This window comes from Crinia signifera, chromosome 5, assembly GCF_055691185.1.
Source record: "Crinia signifera chromosome 5, ASM5569118v1, whole genome shotgun sequence".
NCBI classification, from domain to species: Eukaryota; Metazoa; Chordata; class Amphibia; order Anura; family Myobatrachidae; genus Crinia; species Crinia signifera.
The window spans coordinates 264,647,546-264,668,603 of record NC_139221.1 but is presented as its reverse complement, the minus strand read 5'-3'; the positions used below and the strand labels follow the sequence as shown (position 1 = coordinate 264,668,603).

Sequence of the window (21,058 nt, the reverse complement as noted above, 5' to 3'; positions counted from 1 at the left end):
AGGGATTTGTGATCCATATACATTTCTGGGTGGAGACTGGGAGGCGTGCTAAATTGTACCCAGGAATTTGGATTTCATGAGTGTGGTATGAGTTTCTCATAGCCATGTCTGGGAACACTGTTGAGCTCTCAATTGTAAATCCTTTGCTTCAGAGGCCATGTTTAGTTGGATTTGGTATTTCTTAGGCTACCGCAAATGTTGACGTATCCTCCACTCGGACTGCCGCAGCTACTGCCAGGCATACTGTCTCACTGCGCTACCTAGTATTGGTGCATTAGGCACACAGGCGATGCTAATGGCTCTCCTTTATCCCCTTTAGGGCATGGGACCGCTCAGCGGCTGTTTAAAGTGCACAACCACATGCAGTTGGTAGTAGCATTTGGACTGAATTTTTGCCCCTTGTCTCTGCACTTACAGTTTTATTTTTGAAGCTCTCTTACTGCGATTATGGATGGATGCGTACAGTCTGCAATTATTTACCAGGCTGTAGCCCACCTCACCGTAGCAGCATAACCCTCTATTCCAGTGGTTCCCACATTTTTTTTTGAATCATGGCACCCCAGCAAAATAGAATTTTTTCACTGGACCCCTAGGATATTTGGAATACAATATAAATTGAGTAAATGGTGACTTTACGGTGGTCCTTAAGTTTAATTATGTGATGTGTACAATTGTGTTTCCTATTGTTCACATGTATTATGATTGGCAACCAACCTGAGGCACCCCTGGAAGAGCCTTGCGGCAACCCAGGGTGCCTAGGCACAGTAGATGTATGCATAAGTGATAAGGGAGGAGAAGTGGCCCATGGCAACCAATCGGCACTGAAGTAACATATATCATTTTCAAAATATAAAATTATACAGTCAGCAGTTATCTCTGTCACACTGTATATGGAGGATCCGGTTCCTAAAACTTACATTGCTATTAGCAATTTATTGTCTGTATATATATATATATATTTCTGGGGTAAAATGTAACCTCCTATATAACAGCAGCATTATTAGACCTCTGATTGCAGGATGGCTTTCTAAAATACTTACATGCTTATCCACCTTTCTCTTGTATCAAGCATAAACTGTCTCTGTGTGCATTTTACATGTACTCCCTGCCATCATATCTTGTGGTATTGCCTTTACCTTGTTATAATTTCAACAGTGGTACATTTACATTTGCAATAGTACATATGGTCTGAGGGCCCAATTTCACTGCAACATAAAAGTGAGCAATTATATTATATATTACATATACTGGCATATATACTGTAGGCACTCTAATTACCTGCAGGCAGTTACCAGCTATTTTTAGCCCCACTTATTGGCATTGTGTCTATTTAACGGAGGAGCGACAACTTGGGGGACAGGATAGGTACCTCTTGTAACTATAGAATTATACATTGGCCATATCCAAAAATATACTGGTAGGTTATTTGGCTCCTAACAAATTAACCCTAGAATGTCTGTGTGTGCGTGTACATGTGGTAGGGAATATAGATCATAAGCTCCACTGGGGCAGGGACTGATGTGAATGTTCAAATATTCTCTGTAAAGTGCTGTGAATATGTATGCGCTATATAAGAAACTGTTGTTATTAATAATAATAATAATAATAATAATAATAATAACAACCACTGCTCATTTTTGTAGGTAAACAATATGGTGTCTGATTCAGGTTCATGAGCACATCTGCAAAAATCACATTAGACTGCAGTTGTATTGCAACCACAGTCTATGATTGTGTACACAAGATGTGCACACAATCTGCATACAATCCATCTTACAATCAATTGAGATTGTATGATTGGGTACAATGGGGCAGATGTATTAAGCCTGGCGAAGAGATAAACTGGAGATAATGTGGAAGGAGATAATGCACTGGCCAATCAACTTCCAACTGTCATATTTCAAACACAGCTGATTGGCCGGTGCGTTATCTCCTTCCACTTTATCTCCAGTTTATCTCTTCGCCAGGCTTAATACATCTGCCCCAATATCTTTATGATGTATGGCCACCTTAAGGCACGACGGGGGTGGGGGTGGCGACATATCATTTTGTAGGCACGGTCCGAATAACATGTCAGACCGTGAGATCACATGCAGCTGCTATGACCCCAAAAATGACATCCCCGCAACTAGCAAGGCTGCACGGCCCGGGGGCAGCCGTTTATGTGTTGCTTGGTTTTATTCCCCCATTTCAATGAACGTCTGCATTTGTTTGACAGCCAGATCCCGCAGGCAATCTGTATGCTTTTCTCCTCAAATCTACAAGCTGTTTCATTTTCATCAATGCATGTGATTGCCATAAAAAGCTGCTTGTCAGCAGAAAGGGAAAATGTAGGGTTAAAAATATCACCTATGGAGTGCGCGATTCCAGGGATAGAATTCCTGCCTGAGGGGTGATGATTAGATTGCTGTCTGCTGGATAGTTCTGTAGATGGTGACCTCATCGGAGGTGGAGGAGGAGGAGCCAACCGACCTCCACTGTTTCCTGGTGAAAAGAATGAACGGGTATAAACTTTGGTATATTACATATACCCTGTTTCCCTGATAATAAGACCTACCCCAATAATAAGCCCTACCCTTATTTCTGGACAACGGTCCAAAATAAGCCCTACCCCGAAAATAAGCCCTAGCTTAATCCCCATTTTGCCCAGTCCCTGTGCTAAACTCCCAGCTCCGCTAACCCCCCCCCCCCCCCCCCCACACACCCGCATGAAATGGATGCTGCCTCTACGGTAGCAGCCCTGGTACCGCTGAAGCCTCTGCTGGCTTCAGCGGTCCCAGGGATGCATTGTGCATGTGACGTCACTGCGCACCTCAAGGACTGAGTGGCGTCTGTTCACAGACGGGAGCGGAGTGACAGAGCGGCGGCGGAGGAAAGGCTGAGTGGCTGAAAAATGCAGAAGGAAAGGAAAGCGGCAGTTGTGCTTAAAGTATAAGGTGATTGAGGGGCATGATGTAGCTAAAAGAAGGACTGAGGAGCTAAAATAAGCCCTACCCCAAAAATAAGCCCTTTGGTGTTTTTGGACTGAAAAAAAAAATAAGACAGTGTCTTATTATCGGGGAAACACGGTATGGGGCAAAACAATGTTCTAGGAAAATGTGTCAAAATAAATAATACAATTATTGGACTATCTGGTTTATTTAAATTAAGAAATAGTTTAGGATATTTTGTATAGTTTTGTCACAATGTCACATGTTCATTTGCTGCTTTGATGGGATGTGGTGCCACCAGATGTCAGGCTGTAAATGGTGAACTGAGAGAACATCCCATTGGGGATGACTGGTGGTTGGACCTCACTATACAACAGTAGAAAATGTAATGTTGTGGCCAGGGCAGAGCTGTATCTGTCAGCAGCATTCTATACAATTATATTATTTATAAAACAACGGGGGAATTAAATTGTTCAGACTTAAAAGCTGATGCACAGATTCACACTCTCCTTACTGAAAGCGAGCTTGCCATATAAATAATAATAAGTATAATAATACACTTATTTCTAAGGTTACTACAAATGAGCCATTGCTCTTACTCTGCGTCTCCAGAAGAGGGCGGAAATGAGCTTTAACAGCATTGCTTGGACAATGTACTTGGCAATGGTAACATTATATATTTTTCTCACTTTCTCAGAAACTTCTGTGTTTACATTGCATAGAATCCACTTCACTGATCACTTCCACTTCACTGATCACTAAGGGGGCCATTTACTATCGATTTTGGTATTTAGGGGTTAGCCACAAATATTAAGTACCCCCCCCCCATATGTATTACATAGGGATCACAGCAGGAATCTCCGATACCTGCTGTGATTCCTCCTGCACTGCCGGCAGCCATATCCCCATAAAAGTTTCTATAGAGGATGCAATGGTGCCCAAGGTATCAATATCAGGCAACATCGCAGGGACATTCATCCTGCCAATAGGATCACATATTGCAATGCAATTCTGGAAGGTAGATCCCTCAAGATCGCATTGCATATGTGATCCTATGGGAAATGGCCCCGTAAGGGCCCCTTACACTAGGGCAATTTATCTGAGGCTTGAAATTGCATCAGATTTCCCTTGAAATCCCCGGCAGGTTCCATGGAGTCCTGCAAGTCAGATTCTGTACTTGAGGGCTTATTTCGCATCAGATATATTGCATGCAATTTATCAACCCACATCTGATGGGCTGTACTACTGGGTGCTAGGGGGTATGGCATTCAGACGCCCAACCGACCCCCACCCCGAGCTGCCTAGGGCGTCTGGATGCCTTGGCCTAAATAGTACTGCTGAATTTGGCCGGTAATTCAGGAAAATATACACCTGGAAAATACTAATTTTCCAGGTGTATTTGGTTGAAGCCTGCACGGATCAGTCAGATCCATGCAGGCTTCTCTGTGTAATAAAAGTTAAAAATAAATAAATAATAATAAAAAAAAATGGCGTGGGGTCCTCCCCCAGGCTATAACCAGCCCCGGGCTTATTTAACCGGTCCTGGTTATAGAAATACAGGGGGAAAAAAATCTGGGGTTCCCCTGTATTTCTATAACTACAGAAAGAAACAACATATAACGCGCTGGAAACAATATATATGAAAATAATACAAATATTTAATACTTAGAAAAATTATTATTTAAATGTACATATATTATATTGCACTGGCCAGTGATAAAAAACAATTTCATAAAAACACCGCAGTAAAAAGCATGAGAAAAAAAAATATATATATAAATAAATATAAATATATATATATATAAAAATAAAAATAAAAATGAAAGTCCAAGGGAGAGAACTCCCTGTACCTGCTCTATGTGCACCGGTGCAGTATTATTAGGTGGGGCTCTCTTACAGCAATCTCCTTTTTATAAGTCACTGGGGATCCAGGTTCCAGGTTGGATGGCAGGTAGTGTGGTAACCAAAACCTGGGAGAGCTTGTGCAGGTAACAGGGCTCTGGCACTCCGGAGATGAAAAAAAGGCTCAGTCAGAATTAGCGGTATGACGCGTTTCCCCGCCTCCTTAGGGGTTCGGCGGCTTCTTCAGATAGTGAGCTGGTGTGAAAGTCATATGGATACTCTTATATAAGATGTAATTGCAGCTGTTTGCAATTCCCTCCGGATTACTTCCGGGTATGACGCTACGCCCCCTATTCCTTGTATGTCCAATCCGTTATGGCGCGTGTCAAGCTTGACACGCGCCATAACGGATTGGACATACAAGGAATAGGGGGCGTAGCGTCATACCCGGAAGTAATCCGGAGGGAATTGCAAACAGCTGCAATTACATCTTATATAAGAGTATCCATATGACTTTCACACCAGCTCACTATCTGAAGAAGCCGCCGAACCCCTAAGGAGGCGGGGAAACGCGTCATACCGCTAATTCTGACTGAGCCTTTTTTTCATCTCCGGAGTGCCAGAGCCCTGTTACCTGCACAAGCTCTCCCAGGTTTTGGTTACCACACTACCTGCCATCCAACCTGGAACCTGGATCCCCAGTGACTTATAAAAAGGAGATTGCTGTAAGAGAGCCCCACCTAATAATACTGCACCGGTGCACATAGAGCAGGTACAGGGAGTTCTCTCCCTTGGACTTTCATTTTTATTTTTATTTTTATTTTTATATATATATATATTTATATTTATTTATATATATATATTTTTTTCTCATGCTTTTTACTGCGGTGTTTTTATGAAATTGTTTTTTATCACTGGCCAGTGCAATATAATATATGTACATTTAAATAATAATTTTTCTAAGTATTAAATATTTGTATTATTTTCATATATATTGTTTCCAGCGCGTTATATGTTGTTTCTTTCTGTATCTTTACTATTGGGAAATTGGCATTTCCTACAAATACGCTGCAGGAACCTACTGTGTGGATTATCCCTATGGATTTGGGACTAAACAAACAGTAGTGTATATGGTCTATACCCTAATAATTAAAATAAGGACATAGTACGGTTGGAGTTTTAGCGCCAATATATTTGTTTTGTTTTTGTGTCTTCATTTCTATAACTAGCACGAGGCTCTTGGCCCTGTACTGGTTCCCAAAATATGGGGGACAAAAGTAGGAGGGGTACCCCGTTTTTCAGAAACCAGCACCAGGCTCAAACAGCAAGCGGTGTCATACCACAGCCAGGGGAAACTTTTTACATAAGGTCCCCCAGCCAAAGCATAATCACCCTGACTGGTCAGCCCAGGCTGAGTCCCTAGGGGAGTCGGGTCCCCCCCTCCTCGGCCTACCACACCAGGGCTGTGGGGGCGGGCTGATGGCATTATAATAAAAATAAAAAAACATTGGTGACTAGTGGAAGCAGCAGCCTCGGATTTTCTCCTGTCCAAGGGTGTTGCTGTTGCGGCACCGCTGGGTGGGAGGAGGGAGCATGGACGAAGGGAGGAGGTGTCCTCCTAGCTGCTGCCGCTGGAGTAGAGAGCACGGAGGAAGGGGAGGATGCATCTTCGCAGCTGCTGCTGCTACCACCGCCGCGGCCGGAGGAGGGAGCACGGAGGAAAGAGAGGAAGTGCCCTCCCAGCTGCTGCTGCTGCCGCCGGAGGAGGGAGAAGAGGCAAGTCCTGATGCAATGACTAACAGGCATGGGCTTGCGCTCCTGATGACCCGGTGACAGATTTCACCTGCGGAAGGTACGACCAAGGAGGTGCGATGCAATGTGCATGGGAACTCACATTGCATCGCACCTCCTGTCATGTACATGCAATCTGGGCACTGTACATGCAATTTATTGCTGATATCGCATGTAAATTGGCCAAATTGCATGTATTTCACCCTAGTGTAAGGGGGCCTTAAGTGTGATAAATTACTAGTGAATTTGTGCAATACATTCCAAAATGAACACAACAATGATCAGACCTATGCATTTTCAAAAAAAACACAAAATATAACCAGATATATTTGCTTTTCAGCTACTTGCTTGATGGACTTGCTATATTTCTAGTTACTCGTACAATCACAATGTTCTGTTACCTGCAGTTTTGTAAGGCCTTCCATGTCCAGATGTAGGGGCACTAGGTTTCCCAGAAGGACCCTTTAGTGGTCGAGCTGGAGGATTATTGTTGTCAGTGGTAAGGAATGGTGGTGGTGGAACTGGTTCAGATAATCTTCTCCTGGCAGACATTGACATTGAGACTGGAGCAGGAGGTGGAGGTGGAGGAAGCTCACTGATATCAGGTGGTGGAGGGTAATAGTCTTCTTGCAACCTATCATGTGCAGGAGGTGGGGGAGGTACTGAATAATCTCTGAAATCATGGGGCGTAGGGGAAGGGCTTCTCCTACCTGCATAACCAGTTGGTGGTAGAGGTGGTGGATGAAGAGGAAGTGGTGGTGGTGGTGGAGGGGGGAAACTAAGAGATGGAGGTCGTTGGTGTCTTGACTTGTCTTGAGAATTTAATGGTGGTGGAGGCGGTGGTGGTGCTGTACTTGAAGCTATTACAGTTTTTGTGGGTTTTTCTTTAAAAGGACTGGGGGAAGTTGGCATCACAAGCTGAGGTTTGTTGCTGGGGGATGGCGTTGGGGGAGGTGCAAGTGAGGGAGCAAGGATAGTAGGTCGCGGTGGTGGAGCTCTAAATGCCACTGTTGGTGTAGGAGAAGAATTTGGTGGCTTTGGTAAATCAGGTTTATTGGGTACTTCTTCCGGTTGTTTAGGAACACTTGTTTTCATTCCTGGAAGTTGTGGCGCATTTCTGTTTCCTGTAATTACAATATACAGAGTCAAAATCTTACTAGGCCACCATCTGCTAGGATCAAATGCAACATGCAAATGGACATCAGGACAGAATAATGGTTATATATATATTAGATAACTTTTCAACATATTACCACATAACACATTATTGACTTTTAAAATATCCCTGAAGCTATCAATTTTATTATCATTTACTCAATTTGCGCCAGATTATTCTGCAGACTTTACAAGTGGAAACAAACATCTTAAAGAAACAAGACTGAATATTAACAATGTAATGTAAGTAAGTAGACTCTAACATCGCAGTCGCTGGGTTTTGTAGACACATCCATCGCTGGCATCTGAAATCCGCCACTTGCATACAAAGATGCCTTACTCAGTAGCATCATTAAAGTTTTGAGAAACCCTACAGTTGCTCAGAAGATCTCTCAGTACTAAAACATCAGGGCCAGTACCGCTACATACAAGGATGCAGTTCATGGTTGTGATACACTCCTGAAACGACAGGTATGAGTTTTCCACTACACTTTTTAATACCTCCCACAAATGTTCATTAAATGTAATTTATTCTGCATCAAAATCCACACTATTACTGCCAGCTGTAATCCATTGGGACACACGCACAATATCACCTCCAGGATTGGACAGGAAAGATGTGGACTATTTAGGTACACCACATCACTATAGCTGCTCCACCATGATGTTAGTGCAGATAATATACTTTTGTCCATGGGGCATGAGTGCATCAGGGTATTGTAGAGCTTTTAACTAGTGCTTAATCTTCTGATTACAACGGAATTTGTAATCTGCAGGATACTGAAAAAGTGAACTGACCTGCAAGCAGATGCGCAGAGCACAGATATTGCTTGATTTGCAAGGCTGCGAATTTGCAGCCTTGTGAGTCCACCAAACTCCACCTTGCGAATCATCCATACCCAGGGCAGGGGGAAACTCCCACATCTTTTGATGGTCACCGACCATCGAAAGATGTGGAAGGTGCACGCATATAAAAGTGACTCTCAAGTCACTTACATATGCATGCACGCTGGGAATTAAATGGGCGGGCAGCTGACATCTGGTGATGTCAGCTGCCCGCCCCCTCACCGGTGTCATGGCATCATAGGGCGTTCTCATGGGAACGCCCATGAAATGCTGAGTATTCCCATATGCTAATGGGGCCACCCACCGCCCTACGGCTTCTGTCCTGGGTGTTCAGTCTGTTCGCTGTGGGTGCACGCACCCTACGTATGCACATGTGCAGAAATGAGCATGCACAGAACAAAACCATCGGCCCCCGAGTGAACACAGCCCTGCTGCATAGGAACCAGGATAACCCCCATTGTCTTTGTAAATCAAAGGATGGTGGTGTCTTATATAGGACCACTCTTGACTGTTTACCCATTTAGGCCTAAATGCATGTCGACCTAATGGTGTCGACCTAATGACTGTCTAACAACTTGCTGGTGACTAACTAATCCACACCCATTGGTTGATATATACATATAAAGGTAAGTTTTACATGAACTGGATGGAGAGTTAGTAATCGCTTAGGGCTAGAATAGCTTAGGCTGTGTAAGAGGTGGGGTGGGCTTGGATAGTTGCTAAGCTTGCCAATAGAAATGTGTTTTCAGGTACCTCTTGAAGATTTGTAAGGTATAGTTCTGCAGTACAATAAAACGATGGACCTAAGAAACAGTGAGCATAAGAGGGGCAGCACTAGAGCAGAGAGGAAGTGTAGAGTTAGGAGGTATTTTGAGACAAGCGGGCAGCGTAGTTGTACATTGGTTAGTGCTGCTCTCTCACAGCACTGGAGCTAAGGGTTGAAATCCACCCAGGCTGCTACAAGTGTGCAGCTTGTACATTCTCCCCATGTTTCTGTGGGTTTGCACTCTTTGCTCAAGTTTTCTTGCACAGTAAAAAACATATTGGATGGTTAATGGACTTCTGACAAAATAAGACACGTGTTTATGTGCTTGTGGGGCAGAGAAATGAGACTGTAAGCTCCAATGTAGCAGTGACTGATAGAAATCATTAAATATTGTCTGTGTATATGGTAATACAAGCAAAAGATACATGATGAGAAATATGAAATAAGTGCACAACTAAAAGTTGGTGCAGATTTGTTAATGGCTTTCTAGGCTAGTAGAAATACCCTATTTTATATTGTGTTTGATAAAGCACAGCCAACATGGAACATTAGCGCAAGGATGACCACTAGAAACCAATGCTTGGCAACCACCAATAGAAATGCATTTTTCATTCAAAATCGATGGCTGCCAACGTCTATAAATGAGTGCTCACGTGTGCACTAACGAACCGTTGTTATTTAAACTGGTGAATGTTTAACATGTGATGACTTTATGCCACCACGTCACTAGACTACACGGAACATACAGCTCCGCCTCCTGTCAAAGTTGAAGAGTATGCATCAGTACAGCATTTATGTGAACATGTCCGAAGATTGTGACTTTTTTGGATGAAACCAGGTTGGTTTTGCCATAAAACATGGGGAAGATGTATAATACTGGCACATATCGTTCCAGTATGGTTCTTCCCGCTTCGTCTCTTTACAGAGGCGAAGCAGGAATCATTAGTACTAAGACATATTACCATCTCAACTGCCAATGAGGGGGGGGAGACAAATAATTTTGGCTCTAGTCTTCACTTAGAATAACATAGTAATAATTTATTGTGTAGATTTTACTTCTAAGCAGATCTTAAATAAAATGTGAAATTAATGAGGGGGGGGGGGGGTCATTCAGGTGCGGCCGGATAGCACTGTGCAATGCAGCAGGAGACATCTATTACAGACAGATGCCTCCTGCTGCAGTAGTGACTCGAGCTGTGTCCTAAGAAGCAACATCGGCTCTCTCTCCCGCAACCAATGATGCCGCACAACCGGCTGTCACAGAGGCCATAAAATCTCAGTCCCATGAAGGAGATCTCTGACCTTTTCCCTACTGTCAGAACATGTCGCCGCCTCCTCTCCACCCCTGAAACAGCATCAGACTGCCAATCACTGACACTTTGATGCCAGCCTGCGTCCTAAGCATGCCAGAATGTCCTGCACATGAATTACCCCTGGGATGTAAACTACTGTATATAAAGCACCAGTGTGTCTGCAGTGTTGGAGGCAATACTATATAGGAGACATGCAGTAGAAACCACATAATGGACTGTTCTTACCTGCTGCATCTCTCTGACCTGATGGTTTAAGCAACGGGAATCCTCCAGCAAAAAGACCACCAGTAGGGGGAGCCACTGCAGTCCTACCATTTCCTGTGCCACCATTTTTCTTGGCATCTGCACATAAAGCCACAGTCAAAAATACTAATAAATATCAATAGCCATATGCTAATAAGGGTCTAGCCATTTGCATGATTAATCTGAGCAATAAAGACATGATACAATGGGCCTGATTCATAGGTGGATGCAGTGCAGATGTGTGCTGTTGAGCGATTATTTTGTAATGTGTGTCATTTATATCCACTGCTGAATCAGGCCCAGTGTCTGCAGATCAAGAGATGGACGGGTCAGTTTCCGTTGCTTTCACTCCCACAACACAAACCTGTTACCATTTCTGCGAGGGAACCGGATATATGCCACTCGGACAATCCCATTTCATGCAGTCAGACATACGTCCACACTTTCAGTGTAAATCCATACGCGGTGAATGTACATCACTGCTAGCTGCAGGGAATGTGCAGTTTGCCTGCAATGCTTAACTCGAAATACGCTGCTAAATGTCCCATGCTATTTGCTCAATAAAGCCTGGAATGTCTGATATCTGGGAGATACTACAGTTGTTTTTGTTTTGCAAAACCAACCAAGTTAACCACCGGTTTTTGGTACAAAATGGCCACTTGGAGGACACTAAGAATTCTGATGATTATTTGTGTTAAACTCCGTTCTCACTGCCGCAGAAACCTGGATTTTTGCCAGGGCAAGCAGTCGTTTCCCATGTCCTGTCTCAGTGTGAATGGGTGCGAGTGAAATTCCTGGGTGTAATGTACCGTGAATTACACACAGGTTTTTTGCAGTGTTATTCCTGGGAATTTCCTGGGTGTCCACCAGTGTGAACAGGCACGACCCAGGTTTTTTACACAGGATGTAAAAAAGCAAGCTGATTGGGGAATAAGATCAGGTGACAAGTGACGTCCATTTAATGCTGCAGAGAGGAGATGAGACATGGTGCACTGGATGGATGAGAAGGTGCTGGAGCTGCTGGCTGTGAGAGTGGAGGAGCAAATAAAAGAAGCAAGTGACTGGCGCGGTCAAGGATTCCACAGTGTACTACAACAGATCAAACATACTGTCTGCCCGTGGCATTCATAAAACCCAACAGGTTGTGAATAAACTTAAAGCACTTTTTTAGTAGTACTCCAAGATGCATGATCTCCACTGGGGGATGAGTCAATAAAAGCTGCTCTTAGATTCCTCACACTTGTTGGCAGGACAGACCAGGGAAGCAGTGTGAATGGGGCAGACACAGGAATTTCCCAGGTCTAAGGTGCAGTATGAACGGGGTCTCTGAGCTGAGATGATCTGTGCCCCCCAAAAACCTGGGGGAAAAAACCTTGGATTTTGTAGGGGCCGAAATGAGAACATGGTATTATTGACCTTGGCTGACATCTCCCCATCTAATAAGCCCTATCAATATGATACAGATCAACAAAAGAATTATGTTCTCATCATTTCCAGCGTATGTGCTTAGCTCTGTTACAAACTCCTTGCAGCAGTGAAATCCAGATATTCCAGCAAAAGAGCTTTCAGCAAAGCATTTAAGTTGATGAAGGCCAGATAAAGGGTAGAGTGCATCTGACACTGCGGTGACTGAGAGCAGCATGCATTAGAGACACACATTCCAATTTTACAACACACATTTCAATCCATGATTCTTCTCAGCAATCAAAACTCACTGTCGATAATGGGAGCACTCCGGTCATTGACCTCTGCTACTTTTTTTAAACGTGCCCCTTTTTGAATGTCTGACAGTAATGCTGATCTCCCTCCAGCCTCCTGCTTCAGTTTTGGTGGTGCTGAACGGCCCTGTAAAAAAAAAAAAAAAAAAATTCTTTAAAACCCAAGAATATACAGCAGTGTTGGATCACTCTGCGACACCATTGGACGGCTGAGAAACTGTGAGTATTTGCAGACCAGCGACCGCAGCAACATCACTAAGGCCAGGAAATCTCCATCAGTAGACCGAAACCTTGGCCTTGGGACTCCCAGGGGAAATCAATGCCCTCTCCACCCCCAAACACCTGCAGACTGTTCTGGGAATGCGCATTGTACTGAACTTTGGCACATTCTTTTTACTGATAGCAATCAGACCTGAATCAGTCCCACTGGGCAGCATTGTTTTTACACTGAAATTTGAATTCAAGGCCACAACCCTCCCAATTATAAAGCTAAAGGTGCCCATACACAGTGCGTTTTGCCTATGCAATGTGTGCTCCCACACACCTCACATCGCACAGCACATAAAGTCTGTGCAGCCCCTACTGTTTCTACTAGATTGCATCACATCTTGTACATAACTACACTCTGCTGTAGCACATTGCATGCTAGTACAAAAACTATGGTGCACCTTAATAGTTAAAATAAACAGAATTAAATATATGGAATTCTAATTACAATAAAAATAATGCATGATCTGAGTTTATGTAAGAATCTTTTAAATGGTATTAGTAGTTAAAAAAAAAAGTTGAATTTTACAGAATCATTACTACATTTATCCACTAGAGTGCAGTGCTATATGAGTATTTGCAGTTTGCATAGATAATAGCATAGGGTTAGTATAGGAATTCATATTTCCATCTCTCCTGTGTTGCAATGTGTGGATTGGCAACAGACATTACAACAGCATAAAACTGTACCCATTTTAGGGGGAACAATCTAATTTAGCATCGATGCAAAATAATTACCGGGTTGCTGGAAGGCTAATGTAGCACACAATGAGTTCAAATATATATATTGCAGGGCTGCAGCCCCCCAGGTAACATCCGCCACTGTAGTGAAGCCAGATGCAGTCTGTGAGACTGCACTGGCTTCACTGTGACTGGCAGTGACTTCCTATTGGAAGTCCGACCTGCCAGTCACCAAGGCAGTCCCATTGGGAGGTGTTCCCTCCCTCCGGGACGCCTTTGTGCGGGCTGCCGTGCAAAAACGGCAGATGCGCACGTGCAGTACCTATATACTGTGCACGCGCTGGTCCCGGTGCCTGTAACTTACATTGTACAGGCACCGGGACCAAGATTGCTTCAATGGGCTGTTACCCAAGCAGCCCATAGAAGTTGGCTGCATGTGCGGTACACGTGTCACTCATCACAGCAAAGGCGCCGGGACAGGAGAGGAGGCAGCAGCGGCGGCGGTGACAGGGGTAGGGGGTGCCTGAATCGTGTCACCCCCGCTGCGGCCAGAGGCAGCCCCCTCCCCCAATAAGGTACGAGCCGCCGCTGATGTATGTATATATACATATACACACAATTATAGAACACTGCATGAACATGACTTTGGACACAAATCCTATTTATACCACATTTATGAATTCAGAACTCTTTGTAATGACATCTTATAAAAGATTTGCAGCTTAGCGAGCCTTCTAACACCACCCACCGGGCGTGCGGATGCCGCCCCCTTGCCATGGTCCTCATATCGCTGCAGAACTGCAAATGGATGTTTTGCATAAACATCCTTTCGCAGGGTAGCGTGGGGGCCGAAATCATTCCATGGTCGCCGAAAATCAAATGATTTTTTTCTTGCTCAAAAATCTAAGTAAGTCTGGGCTGACTTATGGTGTGTACACACGGTACAATCCAGCATGAGATCTTGACTATATAGTCAAAATCGCATGCAGATCGCACAGGTTTTTTACCTTGCGATCCCGATGCGCGCTCCCATGACAGCACAAATCAAAACCCAGATAGACAGGGCAGCAATGAATATATAGTGCAGATTGTATGAATTGTATGTAAAAGTACAGAGATAGCAAAGATTGTATAGCACTCGAATGTTAAATCGAATAGCAAGGGGATCTCACCGTGTGTACACACCATAAGACTTGTGGCATCCGGGTCCGAGAACTGAGCAGGCGGCTGACGTCCTGTGAGATTAGCCGTCTGCCCCCGCAGCCAGGTGCCCGACTGCGTTCGCATGGGGATGCCCAGCGCTTTTCTGGGCACACCCAGCGTTTTTATGGGTACGCCCAGGAAATGCAGGACGTTCGCCCATCTCCATCCCACTCCCCCCATGTGCGGGCGCCACAGCGACTGTGCTTAGAGTTCCCGTGATTTCAAGGATATTTGCTTAGCTTCGCTATAACCTCTGCTCGCTGCAGCTGGTTTTTCAAGTAAAGCAGCTTTCAGCCGAGCATGGGAGCCGATTTTGGTCAGATAAGAGGTAGGGAACGTGGATCTGAGAGATAGCTGCATACAGTGAAGGAACAGCAACATGACAATGCACCTCCCAACTTTCTTTTGTTTCACTAATTCAGTCTGTTCATTGGGCTAGAACCATACTTGCCGACTTTGGCATACTCCTTTCCAGGAGAAGCCCGGAGAGGAGTGAAAGGGGGCGGGTAGAGGCTTCGTTTTGGGGGCGGGGCACGGGTGATGTCATCAAGCCATGACGGGCTGAAGCCTCAATTTGCGGGTCCGTGGGTGGGGGGAGGGGCAAAAATTGCCGCGAAATGCCACGAATTGCGTCATTTAGCCCCGCCCCCTCCCTGCGGACCCGCGAAAGTCATTGTTTTTAGACCGTGGGGAGAGGGGGAGCCGGTGCTGTAGGGAAATGCGGGAGACTTGCCCCCCTTCCCGGGGGACCGGGAGGGGGACCCGATTTGCGGGACCCTCCCGGCCATTCCGGGAGGGTAGGCAAGTATGGCTAGAACTGTTTTTTTAGCCATACCCAGGGCTATTTTTGTGCAGGCTCTAGCAGGAACTGTGGCCCTTATTCTAGCTCACTCTTTCTGACAAAATATTTCTTAGATGGACAAAACCATGTGCACTGCAGGTGAGGCAGATGTAAAACCCCACCCAAATCTAATTATCTCTGCACAAGTAACACCTGCTTCACCTGCAGTGCTCATGGTTTTGTCCATCTAAGAAATATTTTGTCAGAAAGAGTGAGCTAGAATAAGGGCCACAGTTCCTGCTGGAGCCTGCACAAAAATAGCCCTGGCCATACCCCTTTGTGAATGCTTCTTCATCTGTACAACACTTATATTTTACTTACAATGCATTTATGGTTCCCAGTTATACTTTAATCATTTAATAAAATACTACTCCGGTGGCATCCACACCAAGAAGCTACATACTGAACCAAGAGCAGGAGCACTCAGAAGACTTTGGAGCAAGACAATTCTATACACACTGGGCGATTTTTAGATGAAAGTAGCTCACTTTTAATGTTTTGAGCTACATTCAGCTCAAATTCCCCTAGTTTGTATGGACAGTGGAGTTAGTGCTTATGTGAGCTACTGCATCATCGCCAGCCATCGGCTGGTGTTATCAGCTAAGTGAACCACTTTCCACAGTCTCCTGCACATCCGATACAGTGCGGGGTGCAGCAGGCCAAGGTGTGGCAGGGGGAGAATGAAAAAATCCTATTCAAAAGACTTAGCGGCCTGCAGCTCCCCGAGCTTACATGTGATAAATCACATGCGATTTATCAAATGTGAAAAAAATGGCCAAATCTTAGTGAGCTCAGGGGAAAAAAGGGCCATCCGACAAGTCAGCCTAATGTATGGGGGCCTTTAGATTAAAGATCCACTTTTCTGTGCTATAACATTGATGGCCAGTCCATGAACACACACAAATTGTTAAAATCTTAGCTAATGGAATTCTGCAATTGGCCTATTGTATGCAGTAGTGGCAACCTGTGGCTCTCCAGCTAATTTATTGTTTATTTATTAGCAGTTTCTTATATAGCGCACACATATTCCGCAGCGCTTTACAGAGAATATTTATACATTCACGCCAAGCCCTGCCCCAGTGGAGCTTGCAATCTATATTCCCTACCACATGTACACGCACACACAGACATTCTAGGGTTCATTTTGTTGGGAGCAAATTAACCTACCTGTATATTTTTGGATTGTGGGAGGAAACCGGAGTACCTGACATAAACCCACGCAAGTACAGGGAGAATATACAAACTCCACAAAGGGTCATGGTGGCAATGGAACCCACGATCTCAGTGCTGTGAGGCAGTAATTCTAACCATCTATGCTGCCCCTAATGTCTAAAGCTACACTACCCAGCATTCCCTGCCAGCTACAGCTTGTCTTTATTTAGTTTCCCAAAACCCGTGGGCTGCCTACTCCTGCTGTAGATAATAGTGTTTCTCCAATAACAGCAGCAAAAGGTTTAAACCCACTCATTTTTCTCACTGTTAGATATATATGAATTTAAAGCATACTGTACAAGTGTATTCTGGTGAGAATAATTGACACTGAACAATTAGTATGTTTCTGTTTCTGGATGGACTTGTGGGCATTGCATGCTTGCATGTATGTGCTTTCAGTTTTCCTCTATGTAGAGACAGCAAGCACATTTCAGCTGACAGCCCAAGTGGGGGCATGACAAGGAATGTCACTGAGTAGTGTGGGAGGATGGATGGAGCTCTACAGCTCAAGTTCTGTGTGAGGAAACAGATCTAGAAATAAATAATGCATTTCCACTACTATCAAATCGCTCAGTCACAAAATCTTGTTATATGTGCAGTATACACAGATACAGTATACCTCTTGTGCCCTGCTGCTGCACATAGAAAGATGATGCTCTGTTATAGTTACAGACTAATACAACATGGTTCTTCATTAAGGATCATTTTTCGAATAACTGAAATAGGAGTGAGAAGTAGAACGATCTATGTGCAATGGTTACAGCAAAGTCATAGGTACATTTTTTGACAGGTTTGCTGAATCCCCCTTAGGTACTGTTGGGACACAGATTTATATTTCATTTTTATCTTTGTTAAGGCCCTTACACACTGGGCGACTTTGAACTGAAAGTCGTGCAAAACAGCAGGTGTGTGTATGGCCCTGCGATGAGCGGTGAACGCTGCCGCACGCTCCCGCATCATCGCCGGAAAGCCGTTCATCCGCTGTAATACCAGCAGATGAGCGGCTTTGAGGACGGCTTTGCATAGCGCTGCGCTATGCAAAGCTGTCCGCCCCCTGCTGTCGGTGGCGGGCAGGGGGAAAGTGTATGCACTGAGCGGCTTCCCCCCCCCAGCGATGTAAACAATCATCAATGTCCATACACGCTGGGCAAAATCGCTTTGTGTATGGACCTTTAGACCTGTATCTCTCTCTCTCTTTCTCGTTCTCTCGTTCTCTCTCTCTCTCTCTCTATATATGCTAAGGAACGGGAGAGGTGCACAATAAGTAATTTGGGTACTTATGTAGTATCTGGGCTGCCGATTTCAAAATCGGGTCGGATCGGGAGATCGCATCGCATGCGACCATGCGATTCGATGCGATGCGATGCGATGACCCGATTTTTCCATAGGAATCAATGTTAAAATGGACTGAGTCCATTTTAACATGGAATTCAATGGGAAAAATGGGTCCTTTTCATACCCCTACTATCCAAGTGGGCATGGAGTTGGATATAAACCTGTGGCGAGCGTAGCGAGCCACCGAGCCCGAAGCGTGGCGAGCGAAGCGAGCCCCGCGAGGGGACGAATACCGTCCCCTCGCGGGGCTCGCTTCGCTCGCCACGCTTCGGGCTCGGTGGCTCGCTACGCTCGCCACAGGTTTATATCCAACTCCATGCCCACTTGGATAGTAGGGGTATGAAAAGGACCCATTTTTCCATAGGAATCATTTTAACATTGATTCCTATGGAAAAATCGGGTCATCGCATCCGATATCGGATGCGATGCGATGCGATGCGATATCGCATCGCATCGCATCTGATTGTATGCCTTAACTTAAGGCATACAATCAAAAAATCGGCAGCCCAGATACTACATAAGTACCGTAATTTGTAAATCACACTTTAATAAAAAAGCTCACATACATATAGGTTTAAAACAGCATGTTTGCCAGTATATCACCCAGGATTGGCATCAGCTGACACTTAAAAGTATACCGGCAGTCGTTCTCATACTTGACATTGACAGATCCTGGTCATGAACAAGGCCGAGGACGCTTCCAACATCGGCACTGGTGGCCTACCAACTCTTTTCATTATTTTCAGACTTGCAACACCACTGACACACACCTAGTATCGGATGCAATACACCGCGAGTGCTAAAAAGCGCACACACCGATGTGTCACGGACAGCTGCATGTATGACTTATCTTACATGTAGCCCACCCGACCTCTGACTGTCTCATGCACACAAGACCGGGCATTGGATCAGATGTCATAGACATGCGATTTGGGCTGATTTCACCCGATTTCACAACCCGATCAGCCAGAATCAGGCCCAAATCACATAGCGTATGGGGGCCTTTACTAAGGAAGCCTCTAAAATTCACTCTGCTGACATGCTACGACATTTCTTTTATTTACAGTGTCTTATATAGCGCAGCAGATTCTGTTGCGCTTTACAATAGTAGACCGTGATAAAACAAACCGTGTAACAACAGACAGACATGGAGGTTAGAGGGCCCTGCTGCAAGCTTACAATCTATAGGGATATAGGAGGGAAACACGAGGACAGGCACCAGTAATAGCATAGCAGTCCCACCAAGTTACAAGTCCAGAAGGGAAGCTAAATAATACATAAGTGCCTCAGAGGGTTATGCGTGTAGAACTTAAATATGATAGGCTTGCTTAGAGGTGAGATTTGAGGGAACGCTTGAAAGTTTGGAGGCTAGTGGAGAGTCTTATTGTGAGTGGAAGAGCATTCCATAGGATGGGAGCAGCCCGATGAAAGTCCTGTAATAGTGACTGGGAGCTGGTGATCCGTGCAGGAGAAAGACATTTGGAGCACTGCTGCCCTTATCTCAGCCCCTGATCTGCGCATGCAAAGATCAAGAAACATGTATTTAAGTATTGGGTTTTCCAACATCTCTGAATTAGGCCCAATAGAATAGAATATGTATGTATATATGCTCAATTGTTTCAAATATTCTTTCAAGTTGTTTCACAAATACCAATTAGCAAATTAGGGGCAGATTTATTAAGCTCAGTGAAGTGATAAAGTGTCTGTTTTTTATCACCGGCCATCAGCTCCAAACTGTGAAGTTACAGGCTTGGTTTGAAAAATGACAGGTAGGAGCTGATTGGCCAGTGATAAAAAAAACAGATACTTTATCACTTCACTGAGCTTAATAAATCTACCCCTCAATCTCTTAATTAATAATATTTAAAATAAAAATACAGTTAGTATAAAATCTCAACTTATTTTGAGAAAATTCATATACAAATTTTATAATTTAACAGAAAATTGAAGTAACAGACATAATACACCATTATTAGGCAATATATATATATATATATATATATATATATATATATAAATATATATATATATATACACATAGGTCGGGTATCCCGTATCCGGGCATCCCGTATCCGAATTATTCCAAAAAACGTGTTTTTTTTGGAATAATAAAAAAAAAAATTCTCCCCCCCCCCCCCCCCCTAACCCTCTTTTAATACTTACCAAGTCCTCCGGCGTCCATGGCAGGCCTTCAGCATCCTCTCCGGCGTCTCCAGCAGTCCCAGGAGTGCTTTGCGCGAGTGCGCCGGGAACTTGCACAAAGCACTCCTGGGACCGCTGGAGACGGTGCTGGTGGCCTGCCGTGGACGCCGGAGGACTCCATGGACGCCGAGGGACCATCGGGGACCCACCAGGGGCAGGTAAGTATGGCAAAAAAAAAATATTCCAAAAACCGGAATATTCCCTTATCCGGAATGCTTGTGGTCCCGAGCATTTCGGATAGCGTCGTGTGGGCTCCGGCACTCCCGCTGCCCGCCCCCCTTGGGGGTATCGTGCTCCCGTGCCTTCCTGGGGACCGCGGTCCTGATATATACCAGCAAACAAATGAGGCCGCACTTGGAGACTTGGTAGCAAAGGTGAAAGCAGTGTATTTCAAGTTACAGCGTGCATCTACGTTTCGTGTGTTCCCCGAAACGTAGATGCACGCTGTAACTTGAAATACACTGCTTTCACCTTTGCTACCAAGTCTCCAAGTGCCGCCTCATTTGTTTGCTGGTATATATATATATATATATATATATATATATATATATATATAAAAAATGGTTCTATCAACTGATACATAATCAAAATAATGGAGCAGCTGCTTAATTGGGGTATCCTAAATGTTATCCTATGTCCATACTTGACGACTTTGGAGCTGCCCTCTCCGGGAGGTAAGACTTGGAGGTAAGAGGGCAGAGGGCAGCCAGCTC

At 44.5% G+C, this 21,058-nt stretch overlaps 1 protein-coding gene across 2 annotated transcripts in view; it reads right to left on the bottom strand.

Moving 5' to 3' along the window:
- WIPF3 (WAS/WASL interacting protein family member 3) overlaps window positions 1–21,058 on the bottom strand; it is an 86,285-nt gene that overhangs the window by 2,592 nt on the left and 62,635 nt on the right. For both annotated transcript variants that reach the window (XM_083188959.1, XM_083188958.1), the window contains exons 3-6: window positions 12,602–12,731; window positions 10,869–10,985; window positions 6,965–7,687; window positions 2,350–2,484 (exon numbers count right to left, since the gene is read on the bottom strand). In XM_083188959.1, coding sequence (XP_083045085.1) covers window positions 2,350–2,484; window positions 6,965–7,687; window positions 10,869–10,985; window positions 12,602–12,731 — 1,105 coding nt within the window. The remainder of the gene's footprint in view (window positions 1–2,349; window positions 2,485–6,964; window positions 7,688–10,868; window positions 10,986–12,601; window positions 12,732–21,058) is intronic.